The 14,110-nt window shown below is 41.1% G+C and overlaps 1 protein-coding gene across 1 annotated transcript in view; it reads right to left on the minus strand.

Moving 5' to 3' along the window:
* The window catches only part of poc1bl (POC1 centriolar protein homolog B (Chlamydomonas), like), a 17,743-nt gene extending 4,956 nt beyond the window's left edge, over positions 1-12,787 (minus strand). The window contains exons 1-7 of the mRNA XM_005728288.2: positions 12,611-12,787; positions 9,329-9,781; positions 7,317-7,486; positions 5,843-6,032; positions 5,512-5,697; positions 3,975-4,092; positions 699-875 (exon numbers count right to left, since the gene is read on the minus strand). Coding sequence (XP_005728345.1) covers positions 699-875; positions 3,975-4,092; positions 5,512-5,697; positions 5,843-6,032; positions 7,317-7,486; positions 9,329-9,714 — 1,227 coding nt within the window. The 5' untranslated portion in view covers positions 9,715-9,781; positions 12,611-12,787. The remainder of the gene's footprint in view (positions 1-698; positions 876-3,974; positions 4,093-5,511; positions 5,698-5,842; positions 6,033-7,316; positions 7,487-9,328; positions 9,782-12,610) is intronic.
* Between the last annotated feature and the right edge of the window lie 1,323 nt (positions 12,788-14,110).

The raw sequence follows: 14,110 nt of genomic DNA on the forward strand, positions 1-14,110 counted from the left end.
AAACTAATTCAATCATAAGATTTCTGATCTATCGAGTACTTTTTCTTTGTGATCCTTACTGCATTGTGCTCCCAATCTCAAAATTAACAAGAAAAAAATATTTAAAATAAATGAACAAAAAAACAACATAAAACAATAATTCCTTATAAAAAAAATACATTTATAACAGCTATTCTTTCTTTAGAAAAGTGTAAAGAAAAGTTGGAATATCAACATGATTAAATGTATTCAATGAAAATTATATAACTCATTAATCAAACTAGTCACACGTCTATCGCTCTATAGCTGCATGACAAATTATGACAGCAACGTAATAGACTTGGAGCTGATGATCTTGGTCTGTGCTGTGTTCAATCTCCCCTGACCAGGTAATTTATTGTTTGATCAAAGATCCCTGACATTAATAATGCACTTTTTTCAGATAGTTGAAACTGAGATACATGAATCTTTGATGGTGCCCAATACTCAGAACCTGAGAGGCACAGCACTCACACCATACACACACATGTGAACAGCCTCAGTACCTCAATACACCTAACCCACTCAGTCAGATACTGATCTTATATCCACACCTACAGGGGGCAGTTAGATGAATCATCTAAATCTGACACCAAAAATAACTATTCAATTTACTGTCTACACATGGTGCTGGATAGTGTGACAACATATCAGTGCATGAAACACGCAAAGTGTCTTACCTTTCTGGCTGGAGGGTTCCTGTTGTAGAAGTGCTTTTTGTAAGAGTCCATCCAGACCTCTGCAGCTCGGACAGTATTCTGGAGGAAGTTGGGCCGCGCGTAAGGGGCTTTTTTAGGGAACACATGTCCCACGTGCGAGCAGGGATGAATCTCCAGGCTGCCCCCACACTGCCACACCTAAGGGTGGCAGATATGCAATTAAGTAAAGTAAAATGTATTTATATAGCACCTTTCTAGATAACAACTGTGTCACAACAACAATCAAGAAATAAAAAAAAAATACAAATATTAAAACAAACTCTTTAGTGGAGTCCACAGATCTCAAATGTTAATGTTACCTCATTTCAAGTGAAGTTTCTTCAATATGTTAACGTGTTCACAACACGAGTAAAAAACAAACACAATCACGTTTCCAGGATTGTGTTTGTCAGGAAAATTAAGGTCAAGTACAAAGATGGCTGCTGAGCAGCCCAAGCACAAACAATGTGTAAACTGGGCTAAAAGTAAAGTGCGACGGAGCAAGTGTCCCTCTCACCTGATGCCTCTAATTGTTTTTATTTTGAAACGTATTTCTCTCTCTCATGCAAGTATCTTTATCTAGTACTTAAACCATAGATGGGTGTGAGATGTGTGCCCCACCAGTAACACATGTTCTCAGTATTCATAGGTTATCACACCTATCTTCGAACTCAGCCTTACACACGTCAGGCGACTGCATGCTTTGCATGCTTGTGTTACTTTTGTCTTTTCCCTAATTTATGTCTTCTCTGCCCTTCATCGTCCTGCCTGCGACCTGGAAATTAATCTCAGTATGCCTTGTTGAAGGACGCCTCAATTCCTACAGGGAAGGAAGGAAGACAGACAAGAGAGGAGGGTTGCTGGAGGAGCTATAATCAAGAATGCACAAGTGTTTTCTTTGCTAGAGCATTTTTACCTTCAATGTATAAAAAAACCCACGCTACTCAGGTAGAATATGTAAACAATAGTAGGAAGAGGACACTTTTAAACAACCAGCCTTTTTTTATTCATACATTTCTTTCAGCGGATGATCAAACAGTCTGCCCTTCACTTCTTATGTGTGATTAAAATGAGCCATATTGCAAATTTAATCAAAAGTAGCCGGTAACATAAAACATCATGAACACTGTTACACCTGCAGTCATAAAAATGCAGCAGCGGTTGGGCTATAACAAAACAATTTACGGCCCAGCTTTGCCACATCTTGGATTAAACTGACATTGAGTTAAAATGAGGCTCCAAGGCAAGGATGTCTCAAATTGTTAAAACACCTGTTGCCTCAGCTCCTTGATCCTCGTGTCCTTTCCTCCTCACATCTTTAGTGGGAAGGATTAAGATGAAAGGAAAAGGAGTCGAGAATGTAAAATTTGAGTAATGGGAAACGGAAATACCTGTCCACAGGCAGACATATAAAGATTTATCAAAGGTGCCTGTGAAGGTTGTTTCCACTGCTGAAGATTTTTCCAAAACAACATTTTGCAAAAACTCACAAAGTAAAAACATTACCAGCTTCACCTCACTGCTGGTAAACGATTATAGACCACATGGAGACCCTTCACATGTGGGACAGGGGAGGGTTGGGGGATTACTAACACTTGGGCCACCTATTTCCTGTACATTTGACCTAATGGACCTCAACCATCTTCAATCTCGGCCTTTTTTCTTTTTTAGACTGCATCATCCACAATGGATCTTTTTCCCAGCAGCCATTCTGACATGAAATCGTGGGCAAAGACAGCTGTTACTAATCGCCTTAATGAGGGCTCAGCACTGAAACAGATCAGAACCATCATGACTGCAGTAGTAACACCTGTGTTTGACTGCTACATTTTGTCCAATGGCTGCTGTGAAACAAGTCTATTGTGGTGTGTTTTGACAATAACACTGTGCACAGTTTTGCATCAAATATTACCAAAATGGTGATTCAGCTTCTTAACATTATTTTTAAGTCCTTATATTATAGGAACAGCTTGAGAGAGACAGGTCATGGGGAAAAAACAGAGGTGGTGGTAAGCCGCACAGTTGCTGCTGTTAGTTGGTGTAAGGTTGGTGCACTGGGCATGTGCTGTATCTGTAAGCTGTTGGTTGCCACATGATTCTGTTTAACTTTATGTGTATCGGTCCACCTTGTCTTGATGTTCCTTTTAAGCAAAGATTACAAAACAAGATCTACTACAGGTATTATCTAAATGAAGAAACTGTGCTTTATCAATCTTACCACAAAGGTTCAACACATACTTTTGTGAGTCATACAGCTGCATTTATACTAGAACCTACACAGACAATATCTTTTTACCTTACGTTAATGGCTGGATCGTTCACCATTGATCGAACAAAAGATTAACATCCTTAAAGAAATGGTCTGGTATTGATTTAGTGCTTTTCTACACAAGTCTTATTTACATTTACCCACACATTCACCTAAGTGCTTTTTTAATTCCCACACTCGCACTCCGCATTGGGGTTCAGTTTCTTACCTAAAGATAATTTGACATGCAGGTTGGAGGTGCCAGAGATCAAAATACTGACCTTGTGATTAGTAAATGACCCACTCTACCGCCTCCTACACAAGGCAAAGCCATTATCATAAGTCCATAGGCAAACAGCTAATGCAAGACAGTCCTTTCCATCTTAATTCAGAAAGCATTTTACGCCGCACCACTATTTTTCAACACTCCAAAAAAAAAGAGACCTAGAAACCAATTCACTAAACATAAATTATGTATGGGAAAAAGTCCCGGTGAGAGGCATTTTTGTTTCCACATGCATAACATATCACTCAGCTGAACAGCCCATTCTTCTTCACAATGCAGACAAATACAAACTATAAATCATACACACACAATTTACATTCCTAATCTTGCATGCTCCTGCTTAAAATCTGTGCCAGCTTGATTGACGCCAGCAAGTGAAAAGTGACACCAACATCACAACAAGGTATCAGCCAATATAAGGCTGCAGTTTCACATACCCTGACTGACTGTGATCTGACACTGACTCACGCCAACTACGCACCAGCGGGCACAGGATAAACATTTTCCAACTAAATTTAATGATCTTTCTCTCTGCTCTCTATCGCAGTAAAAAAAGCTGAGTAAAGATATGGTTTGTCTGGATCTGGTAACAAAGCAACTCAGATTAGTGAGTCTTTCGCAAAATGTTTTAAAAGAACCACTCAGGCCTAATATCGATTAAGTGGCCCTGTGGGGGCTAAGCAGACACTTCACTGTGATTCTGAGTGATGGAAAATTAACTCACCCTGAAAGAGAGCTCCAGGTTTTCTCCTCCCCACACATCCATGCCCATGTCATACGTGCCCAGATACTCAAAGTAGGCCTTGCTAACAGCAAATAATCCCCCAGCCATAGTAGGAGACCTGTGAGAATACAAGAAAAACAGGATCATTTTTATCATGGCCATGTTCAATCCCGTTACACAGAAAAACTCAGCGATTCCCTCTGCGCAAGTAGTTGACGATAGTGGGGAGAAAAAAAAAAAAAAACTTCCTTCAACAGGAAGAAATGTCTGGCTGAAACAGGCTTAAGGAGGGCAGCCATTTACCTTGAGCAGTTGGGGTGAAACAAAAATTACAGAAAGGGACAGAAAAAAAGATGACAGGGAGAAAAATAACAAATTATGGAACAGAAGATACAACGTTACTGAACTGTAACAGTGTCATACAAGTGAACATCGGTATGTAACCTTTCGCTCAATGAATCCAATCAGTTCCAACCAAATCCATGCATACTTGCAGAGACTGACATATGGATGGTTTAGGGTATATAAACCATCCATCCACTATAAGGTTCAAAACACCTTAAAAGTGGAGCTAGTGCCAGTCTCTGAATTAAATAGGGAGCTGGTTCCCCAGGAAAGAGGTTTATAGTCGAAGGCTCTAAGAACCACAAGTGAACCTGCCCTCTGGCAGCAGAGTGCTCTACTGGGATAAAACGGTACCACTGTCCTTAAGATATGGTGGGGTTTGGTTCATTAAAGGCTTTATGTGTGAGGAGTATACCAATGAGGAAGCCAATGACATTAAGATAATTTGGGAGATATATCATTTCTTATGCTTTATTCTGATTATCTGAAAGCTTATAAGAGAACTGCTGCGACATCTTCATATTAACAAGTGTAAATAGTCCAACTTAGAAGTTAAAAAAAGCTATAATTAAGTCCATAAGTTTCTGGATAATGACAGGACTTCTGTAATTTTTGTAATTGCAGACTTTTAACTTTTATTCAACTGTTTTAGCAACTGTTTAGGAAATTGCGCATGTAAGACAAACTGGAAACTGATGAATACAAACTAAACTGTCCTGGTGAGGCTAATTTAATATCAGTGTTTTTTTACCTGTATTAAAATGTTGTGTCAGTGGTGTCAAATGCAGCAAAGAGATGGGAGGACGAGAATATAGACAAGTTGATTAACTGAGGCTATGAGAAAATGATAAGGTAGCAGGAAGCATAATGGATTTCCCAGTGTTTTAAAGATCAATCACACAGTGAGGATTTCTCCGGACTCAAAATGGGCATTTGGGAATGACTATGAATACAAACACTACTGGTCTCATTAAAGTTAAAACAGTCTCTGTTACCTCACTTAACAGTGGTCTATCTAGTTTCATATTACTCTGGCCATTCAGTGTTGCATGTTAATCTTGAGTAAATGAAATCCTCCTTTAAAAAAAACAGCCACGATGCTTTTTCTTTGGGGGATCTCTTCACTGACATGTGTCAAGCTGATAAAGTGATCTCTCATGACAGTAGGCCTTGGAAAGTACCATACTGTTACCTGATGGGGTCGATGCGAGACTTGCGCCTCTTGCGTTCCATTTCAGGGACAGAGTGCCACTGAAAGGTGAGTCTCCAGTCAAATCCTCCGATCATTGGCTCATCTGTTTGCATGTAAAACTCAAACGTGTTCCAGTCGATGGTGTCGATCACAGGGCACACGATGGTACTCGCATTCTCAGAAATCCTAAGAGACCATAACAGGCAGAAAGGAGGGTGGCAGGAAAAAATGAAAAGAAGGGGGGAAGAAAAGTTGATTCAATGTGAGTCTTAAAGCTTAAAAACAATTTCTTCCTTTTTCGGATAAGGTTGTTAAAAATGTATTTAGGCACCTTTCCAACAGAGGCTCAATCCAGCCAGGAACACACTCACAGTGGCAGTCAAGAAATGTCAGCACGTCACCGGTGGCATAGGTGGCGCCAATGAGACGTGCACGAACCAGCCCCTCCCTTTTGTTGGTGCGGATAAGACGCACACGTTGCAGATCACTGATGTAGTCGGCTAGCTTGGATTTCAGGTAGCCTATTTTTGTAATGCAAACACAAAGAAATCATGATATCAAATGATTTAGTATTAAAACAAGTGGACAGACACACAGGTACTTCTATATTTATGGATTATGAAGTGAAATGTTCATCAGCTCTTGACACAAAACAATCATCTTGTCACCAACTTATTACTCCTTCATTTGTGTTTTATTGGCTGCTCACCATGCGTCATTACCTACAGAACTGCATACTAGTCCCTGATGATTTGGGAAATACCAGCACTCTGTTTTATTGCACATTTATCATGTTTATTGAGGCAACGCTGGTATCAAAAATAGTAGTAGGTGATTCATGCAGTTTTAAACACACGTCAACACTAAAACTTGATATGCTAGATCCGGTTTAGCCAGCTTTAAAGGGGAAAGCTGTCACTCCTCCAGCAGCCGGCTGTCTGGTGTAGGAGTGGCATGTCTAACATTCCAATTGGTCAGAGTGGCTGGAGGAAAGGAAATGATGTCACTGCAACTCAGTGCTCACTGAGGTCATCTTTATGGTGTAATGTCTCCGATCCGCACAGACTAGACTTGCTGTGACCAAATACTAATTCCATTAAGACAGACAGACATCAAGCACCTCCTATATCCAGTTTCTGAGGTGTAGTAGTATCATTCTTAGAGTCAGCACAAGTCAGCAGACGATCCATTTACTGATGAAAACTGCAAGATGTGACTGAAAGCACCCCAAAAGCCAAGGGGCAGATGCAGAGTGTAGACTGTTTTGCTACTGTTGTGCTGTTCCTGAGGTCCAAATGTTCCTGCTTAAGTTCCCGACTTGCTTATAAAGATGCTGGCTAAAGATTTATATTGCTTTGTTCTTAAAATGACAAAATAACAAAATTTACTGGAAAAAACCCACACAATCACAATTTTAAACACAACCTTTTTTTTTTATTTAATTACCTGGCCAAGTTTTAAATTTCTTATCCTTCCTGAGCAGATTTATCTGCTCTGGGAATATTTTCAGGACAGGAAATGTGTCAGGACTTGTTTCAGAGGACTGTTTTTTTTTTCTAATTGCTCTATTGAAAGGCATTCACTATTCATCCCACTATAGACAGCATCTTTATTTCTATATATAGCAGGCTCCTTCTTGAATCATCTTTTGTACTTTGTCACTGTGCCAAAATCAAAGCGGCACACAAATGAGGTTTGGTTCAACTGGTTTACTAAACTAGGCCGAGCTGTCAGTCATCTTTGTTGCACAGCTCGTATGGCAACATTTTACTTGTACAGAGACAAAATTACACACGCTTACAAACCTCGGTCACTGAAGTCATCGACGAGGATGATCTCTTTCAAGAGGACGGCAGGCGTGGCTTCCAGCACGCTGTGAATGGTCCTCAGCAGGGTGGACCAGGCCTCGTTGTAGAAGGCTATGATCACAGAGGTGGTAGGTAAATGTCGGTAGTCAAACTTCTTACTTCGGCATCTGAGGCATGCAAGTGTGTTTGTGTGGGTGGAGGGAGAGACAGAGTTGACACAAGCTTTAGTTTACTGTATTTTCATGGAGACACAACAGCACTGTAAATGAACTCATACGGGCATGAAATTATTTTTCATATGGCCAGAGCAGGCTCAGCGACAAGTGTGGCAGGAGGAGGCTTCTGGTCCTAATCCAGATGGCACTCATTAAAACAATAAAGAGAAGCAGAAATATGGATGGGGGTAGGCAGCGTATTACACCAATGAGCAACATACCACAGCAGCGCTCTGGGAGGGGGGAGGGGGGGGAGGGGGGGTGAAAAAAAAGAAAGAAAAAATTGGGACCAAATCAAAAGCTGGAAACTGGACAAAGAGAGAGCAAAATATGACACAGAAAGTCAGGAGAAACACGAAAAACAAAAAGGGTAAAATGTTTCTGTAAGCTCAAGACTGTGAAAGCACAAAATTGGCACAGATTTTTAGCAGTTTTGTAGCCAGAGTTCCAATTTACAAATATGACATTGCTGGAAGTGAGTTGGACACAACAAATCAAATGAGCTACTTCGCCCTCCCCTCAGAAGCACTGTGTTTATAGTGCTGCAGTTTCATCTCAAGAGAGCCTAAAGCTAATCCGCTAAAAAAAAAAAGAAAAAAAAAACACCTGCTGGAGGAAACGGGAAAATAGTAATGGACTAGGTGCAGAACTACAACAAACATATACACCACTTCAAAATGAATAAACCTGGGAGGACATGACCCATTTGCTTACAGATTTACAAGCCCTAAAGCCAAACAAAAAGACTAGCGCATCTGGAGCAGTCTGACAAGAAGAATGAGAATTTACTGTTCTCAGATCTTACTGAGTGTAATAACAGCCAGTCGTGGCCATAATTTAGTCCCACGGCATGTTATCTGACAAGCAGCGGAAGTATATCAGCTGACATAACAACAAAACAAGTGCATAAATATATAATATGTTCATACAGAAAACACCCAGAGCACTGCTGCATCCTGTGTCACATCTGCACTCGTCAAATGTCCCTCTGCCATTGCTAGGCCCACGTCACCCATCGTTACAAGGAGTTACTTTCAGCCACTGAGACATTTTCCTCCACCCGGCGAGAGCATCTTTGTGTGTGTGTGTGTCGCAGTGGTGACAAGGGTTACTCCAGTTACACCTAGGTGACCCAGGAGACTCATTTTTCCAGCTCCAGTTTAAATAACATTTAGCTTGGGGTGTTCAATGAGCATAAATAGAACAATTGTATTTAGCTGTGATTGCAAATTTGATGCTAGAAATAATCTATAATGCTTTACAAATATACTCCAGGGCATTTAAAATAAACACACGGCCTTTACACAATCGAATGACGGTTCTCGCCAAGTTGATGCTGATGCAACATCTGGGTTTCATTAGCATGAGAGGCAGTAAGCGAAGAGACAAAAGGCCAAAGGGCCGAAGGAGAAACTGCTAATAAAAGACATCACACGGTGTATTTGAGCTGCTGACAACAACCGAGGATGAAATGAATCAATTCAGCCAAAAAGCCTCTTACAACAACTTCACCAAGCCCTGCACTGGATCACACGAGCCTTTATGCTTGTCTCTAACTGTCAGTGAAAACGTGATTCCAGTAAAGAGTTCAACTTAATCTCTACTGAGTAATTTGTAACTGTTGTAGCACTGAAGATGCTCCAGGCAATATTCAAGGCCTCGTGTATTAGCAAGGAAAATAGAAAGCATTTAAAAAAAAAAAAACCAATTTAAGTGAGTTTTCTTTCGACTGGTTGTCAGATGCCGTCACTCAGTAAGTAACTAATGGATTATTCTTGTTTTTTCTGTACTCACTCTTTCATCCTGTGGTCCTGGATGTGCCGATGGAGGGAGATCTTGTCGCTGACATAAATATTGATGGCGTAGTGCTCCACACTGTCCTGCTCCTGCTTCTTTTCTTCAGGGCTCAGGTTGAGGTGTGTGGTCCGGCCCCACTCCCCTGGTGCATTGTTGTCTGGTGGTGGTTTAATGTACAGAGGCCTAGCCAGCTGCTCATCATTCCCACTCTCCTCTGAGACCAGCTGTCGTTCCTTAAGATTTTGGTCTTTAACCTCATCCTCCACAGAGGAAGAGAAAGGGAAAGAGGAGCGCTCCAACAGCAGATAGCCAAGCCACAGCACCCACAGGAGGAAACCAGCCTTGGCCAGCAAGCCCAGCTTTCGAGAAACACGCCCCCTCATGACAGGAACCACCAAGGAAGGACAGTGACAGGCTGAGCTTCAAGGTGCCCTTACAGGACACAAGCCTCTGGAGGAAAGAAAGAAATAGACAAAAGTTTATAATCACACACATTTTATGTCACATTTTAAAGCAAACCACAAAAGGAGGCGGCTGAGAAACACCGCTGACAGGAGCAGACTATCGGAACTCATCTCAACAAAGCTCTCCCATTAGATAAGGCTTAATCAAGTAAGAACCCAAGTTCTTAATCTAAACACTTACATCCACAAAAGATCGTATCTGCCTCTAAATGCACAAGTGCCCTGAGGACATCGCTCCCATTGACCAGACCAGCGGTAATCAACGCCGACATCATAAATATGCTTGCATGCTCAGGGCCACATTAAGATGCTCATTAAATACAAATTGCAAAGATGGAAGAGGCTAAATTATGGCTCACACGGCAATGTGCTGAATAAATTAAGTCTGTGATGCACTCCAACGAGAGATATGTCAGCCTGATAAAATTAATTAAAACTGAGCTGTTTTATTCCCAGTGAATCGCACTGAGTCTTACCGGAAATGTTTCTCACATCTGTGCCTCATATACAGTCAGATTTTTTCCCCCTAAATCCAAAAGTTATATCAAGTCTTTTAAACTTTCACCTTTTATAATTTTCCGTCCTTTTCATTTTTGAATACCCTAAACATATATGACACATATTTGCAGCAAAGCAGAAAACACATATTTAAAGACAGTGGTCAAACAGCCAGGTTTAAGCATGCCTTTTGTTTAGATTTGGCTTTAATTCATTGTTAACTAGGAAACCTTTTAAAAGACTTGATTTTTTAAGAACCTGGTCTTTTGAAGGATTTCTCATTTTAAGACTTGTGTTCTCTTCCACTCGGCCAAATTCAAGGCTGATTGGAAGAAACCTTAAAAACATTAAAAAAAAAAAACAATTGGAATAGGAAAAAAAATGTTATTTTTTGACTTTTTTGAAAAACAGGATTTTCCCGGGTTTATCGGTACATAAAGACAGCAGTTTTGACATTTGCATTGGCTTAGCCTGCCAAAAGCTAGAAGAAGCCTGTGGTAAAAACAGACCACTTAGCTATGTTGACACTGATCTGGATGTAATCACATAATTGTGTTGCATTAATATTAGAGCAGGGTGCCATTTGCCGTAGTGCCAGCTAATGTCAGACAGGCTTAGTGGCAATAATGATTCACACACACACACATACATACACAGTCCCACACACCACAGCAGGGCTTCTCCCTCCTCACAGAACAGGCTAATGATGGTTATTTCCAACTTTTACCAGAAGAAAAATGCAAATTATGAGAAAAGCTTGGCTTAAAATGGCCTTTGAGGAAACGCTTTAAAAGCAAATAGAAAAATCAAAGAGTGCACGCATCCGCAGTGCAGAGTAAAAAAGAAACTCAATTGCCAATGGGAGTCCTTCAAGGCAGCAGCGCAGCCTTTTCACTCCAGTCTGGGCTGTGGCCAGAGAACTCTGGACTCCTGAGGTTTCAAAATGGAGACGCCTGCAAACAAAACCCCCTTTTATTAGCAGTCCATCACACCTTCCACTCTCTCTGAATCTGATAGCCTTACCCAGGGCAGCTGCTTGGATCAAGCAGGATGGGGGCAGAGGGCTAAGATGCAACGTTAATCCTGACCTGCTTTTTGGTCATGAAACAAAAACACACAAAAAGAAGGGAGACGAGGGATAACATTGGTTTCCTGGGGTGCATTTTCTGCTGCATGTCCCACCCAGAGAGCAGTGAAAGGATGGGTCAATAGCTGATAAAATAAGACTCTATGTTAGAGTCACTTAAAATTCTGATGTCATGAAGCCCCGACTTCTCTCCACGGTCAGCCTGGAATGAACACTATGTACTGCATACATTGCACGCTTCATTTCCTTGTCAACCAGTCCAGAAACGACAAATAGCTGTAAATGGTGTAATATCCAAGAGGCACTAGCTGAACAGGTTACACAAACAATGCTTGACAAAGCAAAGCAACTCTTCCCCACCAACCAACTGGCTCTATTTCATTTTAAGAAGACAGGGATCACTGACTCATCGGAGCAACACAAGCAGCTCTCAGCTGCACTCTGTGTATATGGTACTGACAGAAAGGAGCCTGGGTGGGATGAGTGATGATGGCAGGCTTAATTTAACTGTTGTCTCTGACACACAAACAAACCCAAACACACTTGAAACGCACTTTAAAACAACGCTCCCCCTCCTCCCTTTATTAAAGCTGATAGGTGCTCCAAATGAAAGCAAAAGTAAATCTCGAGTAAACCCCTAACACTGCCATCTCTCTCCCCACGGCCTAGCTGATGATCAAACTTTTATCTTAATTTGTATTTATGAAGAAAGGGGAGCTTTGAGGAAAAGAGAAATAGCAGTGGAGAGAGCGCCTGTCTCGAAAGCTGCAGTCGTAACACGCAAGTTCAGCAACAGGTCTCCGGATCTGTCAAACTAAATCAGTGTTTGGCTCCTAACTAGTCGTACAGTCAGCAGAGAGAGCAAAAGCCTCCGCTGACCCCCCTGGATGAAGGTCGCATTAAACACACGCATAGCACAGCAGCAGCAGCGCGCGCGCGTGTGTATGTGAATGTTTGTGTGGGAAGAATAACCTCAACTTTCTACAAAGCCTCCACTTGAATTAGCAGCTACTAGAGGCTAAATGACAACCTCTTCCTACTTTCAAAGAAAGTCCACATTAGTTGTGGTGCCAAAGTTTTTTAAGTTTAATTACTGCTAAACGAGTGAGGAGCGCAAATAGATTTTATCGACATCGTCAACAGACAAACTGTACTTTGAACTTGACGACACATTGTAGCTGGGAGAGCATTTCTGTGAAGAAAGACGAGGTTAGCTTGTGTTGAGTTTACCTTCGCAACAAGTTACATGTCTCGGAGTTACTTCGAGAGAGTTGAGGCCGTTGTCTGTCAGCCTGGCTGCGGTCTTCTCACACTCAAACCTCTGGCTTGCAGATGTCAGCATACCCACATCCTTTCCTCCACACTGGGTTTCTGACCTCTGTCAAGACAAACTGAAACACTACAGCGGTTCCGCCGTAACCTTTCAAAATAAAAGTCCAACAATGACAGGAGTTTAACAATAAGTATACATAGGAATAAAACATAAAAAAAAAACATCTTTATATGTACCGAAGTATATGTTTATATATGGTATCATTAACCATTAATGTACGTTACATAAACGTCAATGTGAATTTTTTTCAATAACCTAAATTATTCAATGAATAACACACGTAATTGTTCGTTTAAGCTATACGGTACCCCATGGTTTGTACTTATGTGTGTTGTCTACAATAGATTTTTACGTCTTGACATTTCGTCATATTAACTTCCTCATACAAAATCGCGGGGGGTGGGGTGGGGTTGTAGTTGGTACTTCCGGTGTTGTTAGCAACGTCTCCAGTTAAATTGACGAAGTACTTCATGCTAGCCTGTTAGCTATTCATTTGGCTCTGTCTACAACTGAAACCCCCACAGGTTTTTAATAACTTTAAACTTTGTATGTGACTGTCTTTGTATGTAACTTTGGAGTGATGACTATAAACGTTATATCCTGACTCTGTACAATGTGAAAACAATCTGACGTGAGTTTGTCTAAACTTTAATTTGTGCAAAAACTCCGATACCTTTCGAGATAAACACTCGACCTGCACTTGAAAACAATGATCTGAAGCACTTCGTCATTTTACCATGACTTTATAAGAGCCCAAAATGTTTGGCTCATGTGTCGCTGCTTTCTAAAAACAGTCATTTTACAAAACGATACACCCACTTAGAAACTCCTGCCACGTTTGTAGTACGTTTATGAGCTGATAACATCATCTGAATGAATGAACCTTCTATCCAGATGTAAAGAGTGTCACTGTTTGCATATCATGAAGACATAGCAGACATAATGCAAGAGAAAAAAATAACATGAGCTGGTGTTTCACCACAGCAGCAACTGCAACTTTTAATCTTCTTTAAAGAGTTAATTGAATTTAATAGCAGGCTTACAGGTTTGTAATTTTGATGCAACGAGAATTGCATGGAGATCAAAAACTCCAAAGCATGCAATAAAGTCTGTTCAGTGGATTGATGTCAGGATACATGAGGCAAAAAGACTGTAGGCATTGCTTTTTGGTTTGATCGTGATGCCATGTAGTGTCTGACCCCCCAAAAGAGCAAATGAGAAACCACTGTGATGTTCACAGGAATGCCGAAAGGATCTATGCGCCCCACTGTACAAAGGGACTGTGTAATCCACACAGACACATGCACCAACAGCCCTTCCCTCTGTGCTCTCGCTTTTATGAGCTTGGTTTGTTTTCTCATAGTTCCTGGTTCCTGCTCAGGCTGGACCACACTTGC

The sequence above is a fragment of the Pundamilia nyererei genome, unplaced genomic scaffold (assembly GCF_000239375.1).
Source record: "Pundamilia nyererei isolate P.nyererei 1_Seehausen unplaced genomic scaffold, PunNye1.0 scaffold00028, whole genome shotgun sequence".
Classification (NCBI taxonomy): domain Eukaryota; kingdom Metazoa; phylum Chordata; class Actinopteri; order Cichliformes; family Cichlidae; genus Pundamilia; species Pundamilia nyererei.